This window comes from Kryptolebias marmoratus, linkage group LG4 (genome assembly GCF_001649575.2).
Source record: "Kryptolebias marmoratus isolate JLee-2015 linkage group LG4, ASM164957v2, whole genome shotgun sequence".
NCBI lineage: Eukaryota > Metazoa > Chordata > Actinopteri > Cyprinodontiformes > Rivulidae > Kryptolebias > Kryptolebias marmoratus.
In genome coordinates, this window is record NC_051433.1 from 21,553,439 (window position 1) to 21,574,007 (window position 20,569).

At 40.2% G+C, this 20,569-nt stretch overlaps 1 protein-coding gene across 2 annotated transcripts in view; it reads left to right on the top strand.

Moving 5' to 3' along the window:
• The first annotated feature begins 247 nt into the window (after positions 1-247).
• Positions 248-20,569, top strand: part of LOC108241215 (FYVE, RhoGEF and PH domain-containing protein 5) — a 36,980-nt gene continuing 16,658 nt past the window's right edge. For both annotated transcript variants that reach the window (XM_017425228.3, XM_017425229.3), the window contains exons 1-5: positions 248-1,061; positions 2,880-5,640; positions 15,551-15,668; positions 16,424-16,482; positions 16,839-16,869. In XM_017425228.3, the coding sequence (XP_017280717.1) occupies positions 1,052-1,061; positions 2,880-5,640; positions 15,551-15,668; positions 16,424-16,482; positions 16,839-16,869 (2,979 nt within the window). In that variant the 5' untranslated portion in view covers positions 248-1,051. The remainder of the gene's footprint in view (positions 1,062-2,879; positions 5,641-15,550; positions 15,669-16,423; positions 16,483-16,838; positions 16,870-20,569) is intronic.

Genomic DNA, 20,569 nt, shown 5'->3' on the forward strand with positions numbered 1-20,569 from the left:
CCAGCTCCACTACGACCCTGCATAGAAAAGTGGGTAAAGAAAATGAGGATAAAGAACAATGTTTTGGTCATTTACTGGAGGAGACAGGACCAAAAAATTAATATACTGGAACCAGTGAACAGGGAAGCTGGTCCCATTCTAGCTTCAACTTCCTGGTTCTAATTGGATGTCTAAATTTACTCTGGAAAAGGCTTATTTACTTCTTGTTTTTTTTTTTTTTTTCAAATAGGCAGTTGACAAATCATTGCATTATCTCCACCGATAGGCTGCAGTGAAAGCTGTAGGTGGAACGCTGTGGTGTGGCTGAATTAAGACAAGTATAAACACAAACGTGTGCGCGCATTTCTGTCAGTACAAATGTTGATCTTGTAAGACCTGCTCAGCTAAGTTTAGACCTACTTTAGTTAAAGACATGAACTGTTCCTTATGCTGTACAGTGGCATAAAAGCAGTATAGACATTGCTATAATTTTGCTGAAGAGTCTTCCCTAGTTTTCATTCTTTTTTGAAGTTGTTTTTTTGCTTTGTTTGAGACATCAGAGACCAGATTCACAAGGTCTAAGGTCCGCTTCGGGCCCTCGGGCCGTATTTTGTCCATCTGTGCCGAGCGCGTAGTTCCAGAGTATCTGAAAGGTAATGGAGTGGACTGTGAGAAAGGAAAAAAAAGACAGAAACACATTGAGTGGTTGGAGCTCCATGTGTGCGCAGTACTGAAGTCCAGCCTCAGGAAGAGCCCAGCAGCACCTCCCGTTTCCACAGAGGAGCGCAGCCGCGCGCGCTGGAACAGGATCACAAGGAGCGGAGATGCTGCTCGCTGCTGGCTGCGAGAGCTGAGCCCACCGCTGCGAGACTGCAAGCAGCTTACAAAAAGTCTCCAACCATCGGAGAAGGCGATGAGGATGACTCCTCCGGCACAGCTTCCATTCGACGCGATGCCTACGACGCTTATGGATTAAGTTTCAGCGGGATTTGGAGGAACGCAGCCTCAGCGTGAGGAGAGGGGGGGAGAGATGAGGACAAGTGTCGCTTACCGTGGATGATGATGTCCCACAATGAGCTCAGGTTGGTTGGAAAAATAAAATGTTTACTGTCAAAATAGTTCAGAAAGCAAACTCTGAATGCTTTTAGATCCGAGTTTGGAGCAAAAACACTTTTTTTGTGGTTTAAAACTGTTCATTGCTCATAGTAATTAGTATTTGACCAGTTTCTTATTTGAAATGAAACGAGTTGTGGGGCAACGAATTGCTCCCTATAAAAGAAAAATGGCAATTAGAGTTTGATTTTTTTTAAAAACTCTCTTGATGTTGCTGCAGATGTGTTTGTTTTCTAATTGTTTTAGGATAATTCACTTAAGTAATTAAAATCCATAACTGAGCAAAACATTGGAATGAGACCCAATTGAGTATCTCTTTGTGGAAGCTCGGGATTAAAAGTCAAGGATGGACAGGATTTAAGTCCGGGTTAAAATAGTTAATTCATGTCTTTGAAATTGCAGAAACTACTTTAAATGAAAGGTTTCTCTGATTTGTGAGGACTCTTGTCAGCGGTCTGTGGTTCTGCCTCTCTGAGAAGTTACAAACACTTTCTTTTAAATTATATTTCTCCAACTGAATCTTTTTTTTTTACTTCTTGGAGGTCTTTCCACTTCGATCTGACGTTTTACCACTTCTGGTTCCACGCAGGTTGTTGTGTTTTGATGGGTGACATTCATGATGAGAACACAGTGTGAAATTATATCCTGTAACTCTGGCACAGTCAAGGTCCCAGTGTCTATCTCTTCCTTTGTTTCACCAAACATTTGTTTTAATTGAATTCTTGTTGCATAATTCATATCCTGTTGTTTGCAGTTGGGTGCTTTGTCAGACTGGGATTCTTGTTTCTCTTTTATTGTTCTATGGAACGCTCAAAGGGCTGTTTATCCCCAGAAAAAAAAAATCCATGCTTTTATATGTGTAGTTGTGTGGTTATGTGCGTGAGAATTATGGAAGAATGAGGAGAAGGAAGTCCATTTGTGTTTCAAAAATGCATACTCCTAGAGAGGTTCATGGTGGAGTATTGAGGAGGGGGCTTCGCTCATGGAGTCCTCCCCCCATCCCATGGACATCCTGTGTGGATTTCTCCACAAAGGCTCAGCTGGACTGATTAATGAACCTAGAATGACTGAAAGCAAGAATTATGTGACTGAGTTTGAAAATAATTAGGTAAATGTTTTAGAGGGAAGTGATAGATGGGTATAAAGTGATAACATTCTTATTAAATTGATGTCTGGAGAGCTATACAGAAAGAGTAAAGGACAGAAATACAGACAGAAAGAGGGAACAAGAAAACAGTAAGAGATAGCCAGAGTGCACACAGGGTTTAATAGGATGTGCGTCAGGCAGGTACTAAATAACAGGAAGACACCAGGGGTGTACACACTTTGTTAAGAGTGGGTGTGTTTTATGACAAGTCTAGATTTCAGAAGCAGTGTTATGTACTAACTAAACATTTTTTTTAAACTGAAACAAAGTCCGGTCCAATGTTGCATCAAAGCACATAATAACTTTTGTTGAAGACATAAAATATGATTTTAAAAGTTTTGATTGTGATCAGTTGTTAATAATCTTTTCTATAACCGTAACATAAAAGTTCAGTCCGCATGTGTCATTTCCCAGACAGCGATGTTATTGTTTCTCCTCTAAGTACCCAGTGGCTCTGTTGTTTTTCCTGCTGATAATGTCCCCCGTAGCTTTCTATTTGTCGCTGACCACTGGACACGGCTTTCTCTTAGCGATCAGTAGAGAACCATGGGTCATAATCTTTGCCTTGTGTAATCTTACATAGTAAAAATATGGTTTGTATGACAATAACTTTTCCTTGTCTTCTGCTCTCTATATACAGATTTTCCAAATCCGCTGCAAGTCCCTCGATCAACAGTCCGGAGTCATCTCACCATCAGAGTGCAGTCAAAACTGATGTCAAAATCTGGCCCCACTGTCCATGGCTCACAACCTCTTGTCGACCCCAAGCCCAAACCTCTGTCTCAGCCTGACCCGCAGGAAGAGTCCTGCCATCAACAGAGGCTGAGTAACGGAGAACTGTCTCACTCTGACGAGGAGACAGGTGATCTCCTTGAAATGGCTGAGGAAAATCATAACAAAGAGGAGAAAAAAGAAGAACAGGGTGGGGTTAGTGACAGCGGCACAGGAGGGAATGACAAAGAGGACACAGCAGGGGGAGAACCAGTGGTGGGAACAGAAAAAGAAGCAGAGATATTGGATAATGATGGTGATTTAGACAGTATAGGCTCTGAGGACACCGTCAAGGCTGATGATTTGATTGGCGTTACTGAGGATGAAAATGACTTGATCCAGCCTGAAGGTGGAAATCACACTGACGATGAGAATACGTCAGTACAGTTACAGTCTTCATCTGAACCAGAGTATGAAGCAGATCAGGAGGAATGTTGTCGCCCTGCAGAACATTCAGATGAACACGAAGAGGAACAAAACCATGACCAAACACACTCATTTAGTTATGCAGGAGAGAACAGTGACCCTGATCTCAATGAAACAAACTCAGAGCAAAGTGAAGACTGTTTTCATTTCAGTTTACTCACAAATGAGACAGAGTTGGAGGCTGGCAGATTTGCATTTGGGTTCAGCGTGCTTCCGACTGTAACAGAGGAGTATCCCTACGATGTGATTGGTGCTACAGATGATGCTAGTGATACGTGTGAGTCATGTGAAACAGCTGAAACAGGGGATGCTGAAGTCTGGCAACCAGAACGAGCCACCAAAGATCTCTCTGGTTGTTTTCGATTCACATCCAGCACAGAGGATGTGTTTGGACCTTATTCTGTCATTGAGGCTGTTCCGAGAGATGTAAACAGCACTGCTGATCCTGAGTGGATCCCAGGTGAAGATGACGAAGATCCGTCCTCAACTGCAAATGAAGTTCATACCCAAGATGTCTCTGGCCAGGAACCCTATTATGTTTCATCAGATGATGTGGACAAGCTTGAAGACAAACAAGTGGACTCAGACCAGCATCATAATGAGGAGGGCTCTGAACAGTCCGATCAACATAAAGACAAAGCAAAGGACAGCGAGTCTGCAGATGAGTATGCAGATATTGACGATTCAGTCTGCTTGAAGGCAGATAACTTTGAGCAGTCTGAATATGTCTCATCAGAAGATTATGTTGAGATAGGTGATGAGGATGAGGAGGAGGAGGAGATAGAAAAGAAACACATCAGAGGGAAAAGTGCAAAAGAGAGGACTGCTAAGCGAGAGCAGGCTTTCCACAGCCAGAGGAGAAGCTGCCAGCCTCGCCTCAGGTTGTGCACCATCACAGTGCCAGCAGACCTAGACCTGGGCCGCACCCCGGAGCTCACCAACAGGGTGGTGTTTGCTCACACCACCGAGGCCTTTGAAGAAGACATTGAAGAACTGGACTGCCACATCGTGCCTTACTTTGAAGACACAGACTCGGATAGCAAAGAGCACGTATATGAGGAGGTTGGGTTTGACTCAGAAGGCGAGAACTTTGTGACGATGGATCGTAAAACTATTGTCACACGATCACGATCTTATTCGGGGAAGGTTTCAGGTTATGTTCCAGAAACTGTACCGGAGGAAACGGGGACGGAGTACCAAACTCATGATTACTGCACTGTACCAGTAGATAAGAATGGTGAACCTATGAGTCACTCACCACAGCCAGGAGTCAATAGTGTGACTCCATCTATGAAGTCTCGTCGCTTCTTGCTGAACTCTCGGTCTGCAGAAGGTCCAGAATTCTTGACCACGCTGTCAGAGAATGACCAATCTCTTAAGAATGAGATCAGGATAAAAAGGAAGGACGACACTCTTTCCCTTCCATGTGTCATAACATCCTCTGGAAGTTTTTCCCAGCGAAGCCATCAGTCATCGAGTGGTATTTCTACACCAACGTCTATGGTGGACATACCACCACCTTTTGACCTAGCATACATCACAAAGAGACCAGTCACCAAGAGTTCACCATCCCTCCTAATCCATCATGACCCTACTGAAATACCTAAAAAGAAGTCCTCATTCAAGCGCTTTCTGGCACTCAAGTTTAAGAAGAAGACAGATTCAAAGGGCTTCAGTGATGGAAGTGTTCGCTCTTCACGGTCTTCCTCTGAGTCCAGCCATCATGGTGCAAGAGTTGTAGAGCTCGATCGTATAAGCACCGGCAGCTCTTCTCAGCTTCAGTCCCGCCTTGTTAACCCCAAACAGCATCCATCAGACCTAACATCCGCTTTTGTCCTCTACAAAGACCGCCCCAGGAGGAAAGGGGACCCTAAATCTGATGGCAGGAGTGTCTCCAGAGTGGAGTCCTTCGAGGAGCGCTCCCGCCGCTCTGTCAGGCCGTTGCCTTTGACCAAACCTCGCTCCATCTCCTTCCCCAGTGCAGACACCTCAGACTATGAAAACATCCCAGCCATGAGCTCAGACTATGAGAACATCCAGATTCCAGGAAGGGCGACCAGATCTCACACTGTTACAGAGTTTTTTGAGAATCCAACCCGCACAACAATAACCTGTAATGAAAATGATGGCTATGTGGATATGAACAGCTTCCCTGGGATTGACAGCAAACCTCAGACAGTGATATCAAAAACAGACAATGAAAGGTAAGTTAGAGGCATTTTCACAAGAAAATGAAGATTACCATAGCGCAAACCTTATCTCTGGTGACATCTGGTGATATATTATTTTTGCCTGCTTTGTTTTTGAGAAATAGTCAGATAATTTAACTTTTGTCCCTTTTGTACCATATACTTTACTTTACTTTAAATCCCAGGGCACATAGTAAATCCTCACCATGGAGCTGTAAAGAGATGTCAAACCACATCCACAGAGATGTCTCTGGGCTCTGGATTTGATCATATTTTCAGAGCAAACATATCTGAAGACTTCAGAACTAATCTTGAATTAACTGAGAAAAAAAAAGTAAAATAAAATGCAGATTAGCCAGTAATAAAAGTTTACAGGTTCTGTTTTACATATTACTTCATCTTCAATTGCCTTAACGCTGTCCTATATATATAGATAAATAGATAGATATATTTAAACTGTGTGCTCTTGGTTGGTGACAAAAGAAGTGAGAATGTTTTTCTCTGATATCAGGAAATCACTTGTGAACTAGTCGACTGAGTTGCTAGGTGCACACTTATCCACTCATGACTCCAATCTAGACCCTTGTAAGGCTGCAGATATTCTCTAACTGCATCGCAGGTGAGCAAAAATCACCTGGCTGAGTACAATCGGGTTCCTCTTATTGGAAAGTGTTGTGTGTGAGAAATGAGCAGCCTGTTGTGTCAGGCTTCACTGGCTTTGGGAAGATGGACAATGCTTGTGGGAGAGCTTAGTTCAGTTTTTTTGTTACTTGGATGTAAAGGTCACATCTGGTGCTGCTGCTTCCTATGCAAGTCTGAGGTAATAGAACAGGTAAAGGCAATGAGGTAGCTCATTGACTGCAGCTTGTACACATTAGAGAAAGTCATTATGGATGCAATTAAAAGTGACAAAATGGGTGAGGGGCTTCTTTCACACATCGAAGTGGAGGAGGATAAAAGAAAAAGTGAGAAACCAGCGGTGGGGAAGTGTTAATAGAAGGAAGCTGATCAATAGAAAAAAACAAGAATTATAACGATGAAGTAGACCAGTGGGTCGTTTTGTAAGAACGGGAGGAAGAAAGCAAGAGCAGTTCGGGTGTAATTGCTCTCCTGTACCTGACACAGATGTTTAGGAGGGCTTTTATTAAAGTAGCTCTCTCCTGAGTGCTTCTCTTTCACTGGACTCTCGAGGGTCTGCAGGATTTGCTGCAGTGTGTGATGAAGTGAGGAGTTACAGTGATAAGACTTTACAAAATTATTCCAGCCTTTACCACAGCTTCAGTCATTCCCGATCGCAGTCTCTTCCTTTCAGTCTGAAAAATAAAATGTTGTGTTTGTTGAACTCTGTCAAAAGGTTGGGACATAACCTCTTGATATATGGTTGGAAGAAAATGCCTTTGATATAACTTGCATCTATTTTTGTAATTATGCATGATATTTAAAAAAAAAATAAAAAAAATGTGATATGCTTGCGATATAAAAACAAAACCAAAAACATTTTCCTCACTTCTCTTTTTCTATTTTGTAATAATAGGACTCTCAACAATCTGCTTGCTTTAATATCTCAGTCATTATCATCTACATCACGTGTGGGCATCTTGGGATCAGTTACGTTCTATCCGATTGGCCAAATATATTACTGACATGCATGATAATTTCATGGCCTACAATTTATTACAGTCCAAGCAGTCTTTTGTGATTTTGTTCCTGCAAGCGTTGACAGTGCAGTGATTTATTATCGCACGCAACCGAAAGTGATGTTTTTTTGCCCATGTTTGTGTGCAGGTTCATTTGTTTGTCTGTTTGCAAAATATCTCATTATAATAAATTTGAAGGTTTTAACAGATTTTAATAAAAATCTCAGAAAGTAATAGGTGAACGAGCCTTAGCAAACACAAGAAATAGCTTTAACTTTGTCAATTCCAAAGATATTGAGCTAAATTTAGGTGTGTTGGTGGCTGAGACTCATCCCCAGCTTATACTCTGAGCGTTAACTCATCACTCAAGAGCTGTTTTTAAAACTCTGGCATTAACCAAAAGATTGAACTCTGTCTGTAAGCAAAATGTCTCCTAAGACACTTGATAGATTTGCTGTAATTGGCTGTAATCATAGGATGTACATCCACAACTAATTCATTTTTGGAGTGAACCCAAATCAACTGATTTTAGAAAACACAACAAATGACTATAGCACAGTCAGTTTTACAGATACTGACCTAATATTTGGTTTAGTTTGAGCTGAGACTAATTTACAACACATACTGCAAGTGTTAGATGTTGTGCAACTTCCTTGCTTAAAACTTTGGCATTAATTGCTCGAGTCAACACTGTCTGTTAGAAAAATATCTCATGAACCATTGGACAGCTTTTAATGAAACTGTCAGAAAGTAATCATCTACAAAGTTCATCTACAATTGATTAATGTTTTGAGTCAATTCAAGATGGCTGCCACAGCTAACCAACCTTAGCCAACTCAAGAGCTTAATAAATTTAATATTATTGAGCTTAAAATTGATATAGTAGAAGCGGAGAATGTTTTATTACAACTGGTCTGGGAGGCAATATTTCAATCTTTAGTTTATATATTTTAGAAAAAATGAACACAGTCATTCTTACATACAATATAATTAATCCTTTATAGTCTCTTTTTTGTGAGGCAGTAGCTATACTTTGCATGTCTTTGCATTTGAAACCTTTCCCCTTCACACACAATGCTGACTTGGTGCAAGCTCTTTATGTTCTCCTGATGCTATCGCTGCGTCTCATTGTGTGCTTGAGATCCCACACAGATCAGAAAGATGCAAAGAGCCTACCCATCTTTTCACTTTGCCTTTACCACATTCCCACCGGAGAAGCTCCTGTTACCAGAGCCTCTCTTTGGTGAGCTGAGCCACACAAGCCTGGCTTATGTTTTTATTCGAGGACTGTATGTATGTGGGCATAACGTCCTCCTGTATAGTCTCTGTGCGGTTGTTGTCTGCCTTTCTGAGTACGTATTGCACTGAATTCTTTTCAAATCTTGACACTATTGCTGTCCCAGGCTACCTAGATGAAGGTGACAGTGATTTATTAAGAACGCATTCAGCACAGCTGGGCTGGAGACCCACAGAGGACCAAGTTTTCTTTGTAGAGAAGAAAATAACCAAATGGCTTCAAAGAACTGCACACAAAAGCTCAGTGCCTGCAGTCACACATATGCATTTTAAAGAGAATGCTGCTGAACTGCAGGTTTGCCTAGTTTCTAGTTGTGATTAATGTGCACCGGCATTCAGACGCCATGTTAACGCATACATTCAGACTAACTGGGGAAAAAAAAACGTCTTAATTAGCAATGGACCATAGTGTGCAAAAGACAAACAAAAGGCCCAATGATTTATCTCCAGTTCAACCAAGGTATTTGTTTGTAGGTGTGTGTATGTATGCATATATGTGCAGGCAAACTAAGCTACAGCTCCCTGCTGTTTTATAAAAGGTGATGCTGCTGCTGAGGATGCTGTCTCAGCAGAACTGTCTCCTCCATGCAGCAACAAATGTGAGCAGGAAAAGCTGTTTTAAAAAAGAAAGTTCAGGATTTTTATTTTTGCTCATTTTAGAGGCCATTTCGTGTCCACCAAGTAAACTTCAGTCTCTTAAGCATTGAGCGGACTACAAGTTGTACTCCTATATTGCATGAGTATGCATCTTTGCCATACCCTTTGGCATCATTTTTGCTTTATACAGTTCAGCATAAACCTCTTCAGAGTGATGAAAAAGCCCTGTCATGGCCTTTAAAACAGTACTTCCACCCACTGTTGTGTTAGTAGTGATGAGGGAGCCACCTTAAGTTCATTGTTGCACTGGGTGGTGTGCTGTGCAGCAAGGCGGTGGACAGGGCGTGTCGCTGGCTCGCCAAGGCCCGTTGCCAGACGCACTGAGGTCATGAACAGGTCATCCCAAGGGAGGAAGTTTCCAGCCCAGGAGCTTCCCACCAGCCTGTTTACAGGAAATGCAGAACACAGGGGTGGAGCTGTGGTGGGAGGTATGGGAGGTGGAGAAAAGAGATGACAGGTAGGATGAAGTGGGAGGAAGGGGCTCACTGTGGCGGGGTGAAGGTTTGGACTTTCCCTTGAACAACAAAACGAGGTGTGGTCTCATCAGGAATGTCAAGTCTGCTGTTGTTGTTGCCTCCGTTTGCCAAGAATGTCTGCAGTCTCTCCTCAAACACACAGCAGTTAAACTGGGTCTCGTATGAAACAATTTAAAGACGTTGAAGTGAGCTTTTTACTATAGTTTGTTGTGCTTACACTACTGATAAGAATAACTAGGTGAGATCTGTACCAACAGTCCTCTTCTCTGATTTTTATGGATGTGGATACATTTGTTTGTAGCCTTTAGTTAAAGAAAGAAAAACCCTCAATGGTCACTGAAATAACCTGAAACTGACAAAAGTAAGAATAAAAAAAACTAAAAAAAAACAAAACAAAAAGGAACCAATGAATATCAAACATCGCTTTTGAAATTTGATTCAACAAAATGATTAAAAAAACAAACAAGCTAACAAAACCGACCTTGATGGTTTCATTGATGGAAACGTTATATTACGTTATATTGTACCATTTTTTGAAGCACACAATTAGCTCCAGAATGCCTTGATACTCTTGAGATTTAATCGTACCCTGTGGGGTTTGTTTTTCTTTAATGAAAGTGAACAAACAAATTTATCTGTGTCTGTAACTGTGCAATAGAGGCAGCCAATAACAATATGATCAAAGGTAGGGACAGATATGTCAGGCTGTAAAGAAAGAAAATTATTTTTGTTTTTCTTATGCAAACCTTAAGTCATTCTTTAAAAGCAAATAAATCATCTACATTCTTCAGTTCTGCAAATTAAACTTGGCTGGCACTTTCACTTCGAACTAAACTTGCCTGCTGAATTTAACAGCAACTATTTTTCTTGTTTCTTACTTTTTGCTTAATAGCATTTGGTAAAAAAGATACAAGAAAAATCTTTAAAAATCAACTTGCAGATTAGAATGATAAGTGATTAAAATTTATAAAAGTATGGTAAGGATGATTATAGCATCTCTTGGAGGAATGTATATCACCTTTCGTCCTTGCATGTCAAAGCTCATTTTCTGTAAAAATCAACAGATTTTAGCCTCATTTCTGGGTTTGATAAGGTTGATTAGCTGTGGCCAAATTAAATTGAGTTGACTCCAAAATTTAATAAGCTGTAAATGTACATACAATGAGCATTTTTTGTAAAATATGGCAACTAGTTCATGAGATATTTTTTTTAACAGTCAAACAAACGAACACACACAGACTAATACATTATCACCCACATTTCATGGCAGTGGCCAATAACTATGCATTGTAGTTCAAAGTACGATGATGGCCATATTTCAACATTTGAAATCCTGAACTTAGTCTGAACTAGTTCATTTTACTCTCTAACCTTTTACGAGCTCTAATGAATCATTTTATCCTCTGTAGTGTTGTGAAATACTGAAACATGAGCATCCTGACTATCTGAGCAGGATACATATATGTGCATGGCATCACATCGTTTCACATACATACGTATTAATTCCTTAGTTCAGTTTTGCAGATGTGTGCTGTAACGCTACTGCCACACTGTTTTGTGTATTCCTACATATGATGGCATATTTAGAATGTTTTTATGTGGGTCATAATGTGAAAAAATGAAACATGTTGTAAAACGTTAGGTCTTGTGACATACATGATGCCTGTGTAACATTTATGATGCCTTCTAATCGTGGAAAGTTTGTGTGTATTGGGCTGAAGGGTGGGCAGCATGGCAGCACAGTGGTAAGAGCTGTCACCCCCCCGGAGAGAAGGTCACAGGATCACTTCCTGGCATGCAACCTTTGTGTGGAGTTTGCATGTTCTCCCTGTGCATGCGTAGGTTATTCCAGTTTTCTCCCATTACCAAAAACATACATGTTACATTCATTGGCAACTCTAAATTATGAGAGTGTGAGCGTGAATGGTTGTTAGTCTCTAGTGTTCCTGTTAAGCAGCCTTTTAAGAATGTCCCTCTCCCATAGTGACTGCTGGAGATAGGCACCAGCTCCTCCTCAACCCAGAAAGGAAAATTGGGTAAAAGAAAATGGAAAGATGGGTTGAAGGGTGGGAAAGTCACAGTGTAAGCATGGTGCATACTACGTTGCTGTAGTGTAACCATCTTGTTGTTTTTGTTGGCATGGCATTTTGGTCTTATGTGTGATGGACCGAAGCATCTGTGTTGCTCATCAACATCTTCTTGTAGCAGTTTTTTATGAGCTTGTGATGTCTGAATGTCAGTCTTCTATCAGCATCTAGACATGCTCTCACTTAGCTTCATCTGGGTCTTCTTGCTAGTCCTCTCTGTTGCTGTACTTTGACAGATCTGAGAGGGTCAAAGAAACGGGTAAAAGATTGATCTCTGACAGCTGGTCTTCTGTTCTCCTCATCTTCAAGTAAAGTCCAAACCAAACCCACAACAGCAACTTGGAGATCAATTTGTTCTTGGTCTATGTTTGTGAAACGAATGACAAGTAAAAAACATTGATCTTATACCAGTGTTGTTGATCTCAAATACATACATACACGTTATTGGTACTCTTACAACAACACATATACTGAAAATATATGCAGTAGCTACCACACAACATTGTGGACAACATTGTATTTATGTGGTACATATGCCAAGAACAAGAAAGACAAACAATAGCAATCCAAATTACACTGGTGCTGCTGGAGATCACACTATGTATGCTAAAGTATCAGACCTATAAAGAGGCGATGTTGTGTTTTTCTTTCAATCATGTATCTTAATACACCATATAAATTATGAAAGATATACAAACATGAGACAAGTTTATAAATAATCTTCGTCCTCATTTTCAAATACTTGTTTATGGCTAAACTAATTGTGGAGGTCTTTTAACTGGTGACAGTAGTCAATTTTCCGTCATCTATTCAGCACAAAAAATCCTCTGAGTGATTAATGACGCCGTGAGTGCAAAAATTGACTTGAAAGATTAAAATCAATTTCAGCATAAATGTGCAAAACCCATCGAGAGTGATGTGCTTCTCCATGTAAAATGAAAAGCCTACATTGAGAAGTTTCTGTCTCTTTGCCCTCTGTGGGAACTCAGTTAACTCTCAGTCACATTTAAAGTAATATCAGAGATTTTACCACATACCACCTGACTCACAAACATCACAGTGTAGAATTAATATCCTGACTCAGTCACATCACTGCAAGGCCACAGAAGTCATATATTCATCGTCGTCAATTATTTTCCATAGGAGACACAACAGACAGCCTACAAATAGTCCTCCTCACTAAAAGCAGCAAACACTTTAAAAGTGCCTCTATTTTTAATCCCTCCATTAGTATCACTGTCTTCTATAGTTAGCAAGCTAATGAACCCATTCTGTTGGTCTTGTTTCCTATAATGGTGCCATTACAAGTGGGAAAAGACCTGCTCTAATATATATTTTAATAGGCAGTGTTTAGCTCAATTGATTTACATATTACAAGCTCCATCAAATTCACTGAAGACTAGTGGAATGAGTTTGTATTTTTACCATGGAGTCATTGTGTCCTCCTCTAAATTTGACACAGTAGATTTAACTTTGTCATGTTATCTGCTATAATGGCATTGTCTTAATAATCTTTGGAAAAGTCTTCTATATTATTACCATGGCGGATCCTTATATAGTTCATAGTTGTTTAACTGTAGTAAAACTGTCAGTTCTGTGTAAACTTGGCTTTTTTTCTTCTTTTCCTTAAATCGTGCCACTTTGAAACAGTAAAGTCTTACGTATAGAACAATTTGTATGCCTGTTACGATTTCTGTGGAACAGTCCTATAAATAATTGAGGACTGTGGTGGTGGAAGAAGAAAAAGGTGAAGGTGAACCTCCTCACAAGAGTTGCTCTTGGTCATTTGATGGATTGTATGATAAATCAGAGCTGAAGAATGAGTTCAGAGAAGAACAATCCCCTCCAGTTCTCTTTCCTTCACAGCAACACCCAGGAGCCCAGGCTACAGGCTGACCCGGCTGGTCTGAGGTCAACTATGAGTAATGGGCCGTAGGTGCTTTCACAAGCCCACCCACAAAAGGCTGTTAGAGGTCCTGCTTGTGCGTGTGAAAATGAAAGCTTGGGGTGCAGAGTGAGCCGTGTGAAAGATGTCTGAATGAAGATGAAGTCCAGTGGATAACTCTGTTAACCTTTAGCCTTCGGAAAGTAGTTTATACCCCGTTCACACTGATGAATAGTATCAATATTCTATGTTCCATTACAGCAAAAGCAGGTTTCTCAATACTCCTCGATAAAGTAAAAATTAATAACAAATAAAAAGCCTAGCATTCCTTAAAGGATTGCCCATCGCCTGTTGCCTTTCATGCCAAAGTTTTAAACTAAGATCATCTTGTGTTGGGAGAATCTATACAGGACCTCACACCCAGAGTATGTATTGTGAATAACTCTCAGCTACTACCACGTCAGATTTTAGCGCAATATCAGTAAAAGTGACTGAGGTATGGCCATTTTTGTTTTTTAAGGTCAGTCAGCTGTGGCAGCTATTAAATCAGGTTTACTCAAAAGTGTAATCAATGTTACTTGTGCATCCGGTGTTTACTTTCTTGAAGTGAAATTAAAATCTATCCAGTGGTTTATGGGGTATTTTGCTAACAGACAGACAAGGTTGACTCCAACATTTAATGCTGAGGTCTTAAGCAAAGATGTCACATAATTAGTGGCACTTGGAGCATGTGTTGTGAATAACTCTCCACTACAAGCACGACAAATTTGATCACAATATCTGTAGAATTGATTGAATTGGAGCCTTTTTTTGTGTGTGTGTGTGGCCATATTGTGTTGGATTGGCTCCAATGGTTATTCACTTATAAAAGGTACATCCAGTTATTGTTTATTGAAACCTTCATTTAAATCTATTAAGTGGTTCATGAGATATTTTGCTAACAGACAAACTTTACTCCAAATAGTTAATGGCAACATTTTAAACAAAGATCTTACTGGAAATGCTCAGAGTATGTGTTGGGTGGTCAGTCTCAGCTACGACAGCACCCATTTTAGATCCATCAGCTGTGGCAGCCATCCTGAATTGGGTTGTTAAATTGATCAGCTGTAGATGTACATCCACTGATTACTTTCTGCTGGTTTTGTTAAAGTTTGACCACTGGTTTCATAACATATTTTGTCACACAAACAAATACAAGTCAAAACCCCTTTGCCTTTCAGCAGCGGGGGATAATTAATCTGTAATTGTGTGATTGTAGATCATTAGGCTACCTCTAATTTTGTGACCGTTGTGGTTTTGCAATTTCTATGTATGTCATGAAAAAAAAAAAATTACCAGTGTCACATTGCCACATTTATAGTTCTGTTATTTTTTATAATTTCCTGCTGATGTGATTGCTGTCAAACATACTCACTGTGTCATAATGGGCCAGAGGGTATAAGTAATTAGTGCAGGTTGCATTTAAAAGGGATTACATGTAAAATGGTCTACGGTGAATCCCTTCAGGTATAACAACATACAGAAGGATTAAAGGAACAAGCGTTGCACCTCTTCAGGAGCTAATCTGTAAAGGGATTACAGTGAACCTCTGAAGCTCTTTATATGAGCTGAAATGCTCAGAGACACACACAGGAAGTACAAAAACATACATCCACAGAGGACTGGAGGTTTCAAATCGGGTTTGAACATGTCCCGCGTGAATATGGTGGCTTTTTACTCTAAAATGTGCATTTGGGAATTTGTTCCCCCCTTGCTGCTTTGTATTCCCAAACGAAAATACACAGGGTTTCTTGTTCATTATCAGTTCAGTGCCTCTTAAAGTATGTTGTGTCATATTTCATGGCAGGGGTTTCGCTGTTATTATGCTGTCTTTTTGTCTCTTGACAGTGCCTACACAGAGCCTTTCCCAATGAGCACAGTCTCTGCCAGGCTGTCAGCCGATGAAGACCACGGACGAACCTCAGAGGAGGAAGACGGCATCATGGAGCAAAGTTATGACCGACAGGTGTGTGATGAGATACAGAAAAACAAAGCACTGACTGATTAATAAACAATAGGAGAACCAAATGACTGGCCCTTTCTTTGGCAGTATGAATCCTGCATTTAGGCTGAATTTCCCATGTACTCGTACTATAAAAATCAGATACTTTATAGCAGTTCTTAGATGGACCTCACCCATCCTGCTGCTGTCACAATAATAACAACCCTCTGTTCTTGTCATGTGACATGAACTTCCTTGTTTTCTTTATCCTCAAAAAAAAAATACAGTAAATCGAACAAAGAAAACTCAAGAAGGAAGGGGACTGGAGAGACTTAAGTCAGTCCAGAAACTTTTTTTTTAAGTCCCTTTAAAATAAAGTTTAACACTGAATAAGGACAGGGGCCAGTAAAAGGCCTCAACGTAACGCTTTCACTCCCGTGTTTTGAGTCCCAGTGATTAGCCTATAAATTAATGAGCAGCGTTGTTGCCACCACTACACCTACAGCCACTCATAAATAATGCATCCGAATTTAAACGTTTCCTACTTGAGAAAATTTCATGTCTGAGCTTCGCAGTAATGAAATAATCTGTCTTCCTTTGACAACTGAAATGCAAAAAAAATAATAATAAATGAGATGGAAAATTTGTTGTTTCGTCAGCCTCTTTAGCTCCTGTGTAGTTGTTGCTATTAATGTTTGAGAGGACTGAGTGCCCACAGAGAGCCTTTAACATTAACTGTGTTCATTCATCTCTTACCACTTTCCCTTCTTGTCACGCAGATTGATGGCCGATCTCGAGCGTTCTACATTGCCAAGGAGCTCGTCGACTCTGAGAGACTGTGAGTACCTGTGCTTGTGGATTACTCCGCAGCGGTCCATCCTCCTGGATGCAATCACGAACACCACGCTGAAACAAAACCTGAATTTTGTAATATGAATATTATTGCTGTCCCTTTAATGCTGCGGTTCAGTTCCTCTCAACTGTACCTTCTCTGCTGCATTGCCAATCCATCAAGCAGTAGGCAGCCAATTACACAAGTGTCCTGCCGCACACTTAACTATTCCTCGGATGTGGTTTCTTCATCACGCATCACCTAAATAATTTAATGAGTCTCAAAGACGAATAGACTGAGTTGTTCGGAGGGTTGTAAGTTTCTTTCCACAGTTTAATGTAAATCTTTTCTTGTCTTTACAGACACGTCAGTGCCCTCAAGCACATTCAGGAGGTAAGAGAACGATTTCCGTCACACCACAGCCTCTCCTAAAAATCTCTCCTAAAGATTTAAAGGAGGATTAAAGAATTAAAGATTTCTTAACAAACCGTTAATATGATCATAACGTACATGTCTGCTTCCCAGTCTCTGTCTCCTCCTCCTCCTCCTCCTCCTCCTCCTCCCTCTTCTCCCTTTGTTATGTTCCCTGTACGTTTATCAGTGTTGTTGCAGCAACATTTACTTCCTGGTCTTGACAAAGTTGCCGTGTTGTATTCTGGAGTGGTTTGTTCTAAGAAGTCCTCCTCCCCCAAGCTTCATCTTGCACACCTTGACTGCTTTAAAAACTTACATATAACTGTAACAAAAAAGACACTTGGGGCTTTAATGTGCTCTTAGATAGATGCACAGATAGACCTGCTTCTTATAACCATGTTGGCTACAAAGCAGAGAATTTGCCTCTCAGTGGAGAAACAAGTGCAGCAGATCCATAGGAGAGGGTCTTTTCCATTGTTTTCGACACACAGCTGTTCGAAACATGTCAAATGAAAAAACCTCAAATATGTATGGGGTTAAAAACAAATAATGTTTAACATGTAAAATAACCTTTTATACTGCAAATGCATCCATCCTTCTGGGTCGTGGGGTCACTGGCGGGGGACAGGTTTCAAGTCCATCACAGGGACACAAAGAGACAAACAACCACTCACACACTTACTCACATCTAGGGGAGTTACTGCAAATACAGCAACGAAAAAATTCAAACACCCATCAACTTTCTTCTTTAAAGAACCGGTATTCGTTTGGGACTTTTGTGATAATCTGTCAAAATGCCAACAGTTTCATGTATAAACTATACAAGAAGTATAAAGAGAACCTAGATTAAAAGAAACGTAAAAGCTGCTGCCAGTCACCCTGGTAACTGCACACCTGTGTCTCTCACTCCCAGCACTCTTCATGAGACAGACATACAGAAATTCAGAGTAAAATTAAATGCCTAGCAGTGCTTAAAGGAATGCATATTGCCCACTGTCTCGTCTGAAGATTTTTTAGCTAAAATCAAACCTTGTGATTTATGTTACATGTGACTAATATTTTGGGATCTCCTAAAATGTGTTAGTGCTTGGAGTATGTGTTGAGGCTGACTCACAGCGACTACCACATCAGACTTTAGCTCAATATCTGAAAATCTGACTAAATTATAGCCATTTTCTGTTGTCTAAGTTTGATTAGCTCAGGCGGCCAACTTGAATTTGGTTGACTCCAAATGTTAATGAGTTTTAGATGAACATTCAGTGATTACTTTCTGAGAGTTTCATTAAAATCTGTCCAGTGATTTGTGAGATATTGTGTTGATAGACAGACAGTGTTGATTCGAATAGTTAGCACTTCAAGTATGTTCTGATAATATAACTCTAAGCTACTATCATACCAAATTTTAGTTCATTATCTGGCGAACTGGCTGAGTTAGTAATTTTTGTGTTGCTGTTTTGAAGAGAATAGTCTGAGCTCAATTACAATGGAAGTCAATAAGAGTTTAACTGTGTGCACTCTGTGAGTATTTAAGAGAAAACCATAAGTCACTCTGAGACACACTGGACAAGAGAAGACAAAAATGCCAACGTTTTGATGTATAAACTGTATAGGAAGTGTAAAGTCTCAGGGAGTAGAAGGAGTTTGCGAACGTTCAGACAGCTCAAAAGTTATGACACATGACATCAGTGCACTCCAAGTTTAACATTTTGTGTTAAAATCTTCAAACATCACAAAACGTTAACTGTGATTGTGTAAAGAAGTGAGACAGACACATTATAAAGTGTGCAGGAGCTGTTAAAATAAAGGGTGATGGCTGTCAGAACAGATCAGACAATCACTGCAGTCACAGAAGCCCATCAGTCAGCATGTACCCTCTGACCTTGAAAGTGATCTGAATTCTGATGTGTGTCTTCATATCAGGATCTATAAAAACCTGCTGGAAGTCCGAAACAGCTGTTTAATGTGATTTGATGCCCTTAAACAGTAATTAATGTAAATTTGAGACAGCGGGCTCCTCTATGATCAGAAACCTGCAGTGTCACCACGATACTCATTTATACTCATTAGCTGCTGCCAGCCAAAGACAAAATCACATATTGTAACTCCATATAAACATTAGTGCACGAGATTGACCTTTTTTCCATTTATTATGTGAAATGTACTAAATTCTGCCCTTGTTCATTATCGCCTGTCTCCGAAAGGTGAAAGTGGACATAATGCTCGTGTTTGTGTGTGTGTACATGCATCTGTTACTAAAATATCTCTCAAACTACTGGGAAAAATTGTAATGAAACTTGAAGAAATTAGTCATTGGATGTATATCTATAACAGATTAGCTTTTGCAGTCAAAGCACTTCAAGATGGCTGCCACAGCTGATTTCAATGATCCAATTCTAAAATGGCTATAACTCAGTGAATGTTAGAGATACTGAGTTAAAATTTATTGTGGGGGTAGGTGAAAGTCATCCACAGCACATGCTCCGGGGAATGACATCTGACAAAATTGCACGAGGTCGCGCCTTACGTTTTGTTTAAAGTTTGACCAAAATGTCGATAGCTCTGTCATTTCTCAGCACAAGATGATCTCAGACTACAACTCATAAAAGGAGGTGGGCAATATTCATTCCTTCAATTTATTGTCTAAAAAAAAAATCAACAAATTGGTGCAGTGATAAACTGAAACATGACACAACCTTGCCTGAAACAACACAAAAACCACACGTTATTCTAAAATTTGTCAAGCACAAAAAGGAGCAGCCCTAAAACAAAAGATAAAATAACATTTTAGAAGAATCATCAGAAAGCCTTGGAAAAATATTTCTCAAAACCATTTTAAATATTCTGGCTCTTTCTAAGCAAAACATAATAAAATTTCGACTGGCTTGAAACTTGGTGCTGCTTTTCTGTCTCCTTTATTGTATTAAAATCATAAAACCACTATAATGAATCTTTTTGTCACCTCTTTTAATAATTTTTTTCATCATGCTGTTGCATAATGCAGATCACTGTGATGTTATAATTCTTCAAACTGGGATCTTCTGAGTTATTGGACTTTAATGCAGGTCGATGTCACAGTTGTAGAGAAAGTGAGTGATTCAGCCGGGAGTCAGCAGCGGCACAGCATGTACCAACACAGTCTGGGAAAAAAACAAGGAGCAGCGTTAAGTGAGAGGCGCACATGAGCTATTGTTCCATTGTTTGATAAGGAATAACAAGAATACAAAGAATTTCCAGGCCCTGTCTCCACATAGGAAGGGAGGCCGTGCTCCTCTTCAAAACGACTTTCCCAACAACGGCTCCAACATGTGAGGCTCACACTCTTTCTTTTCTCGTTGGTGACCCCTGACCCCTCTGCTGAGTTATGACTTAGCATGTCTGCTCAAGCGAGTCCTAAATCTTGAACTTTTGATTTATTTTACTCGAGGAAAATGATGATCAGGTGGCGATCGAATGGGTGAACATGAGGATAAAGCTTCTCTCTGAAGATTTGAAACTTGCCTGCTCTTTTTTTTTTTTTCAGCAGACGTGACTAACGATAACTCAGACCTGATTGATTGCTCGGGATAAATTTTATGTGCAGCAGTTTCATGACATTATCTCATGCCCGGCTGGGACATGTCTGTTTGTTTTATGCCTGTGCTCGAGACAAAAGGGACACTTGCTCTTTAGAAATCATGGA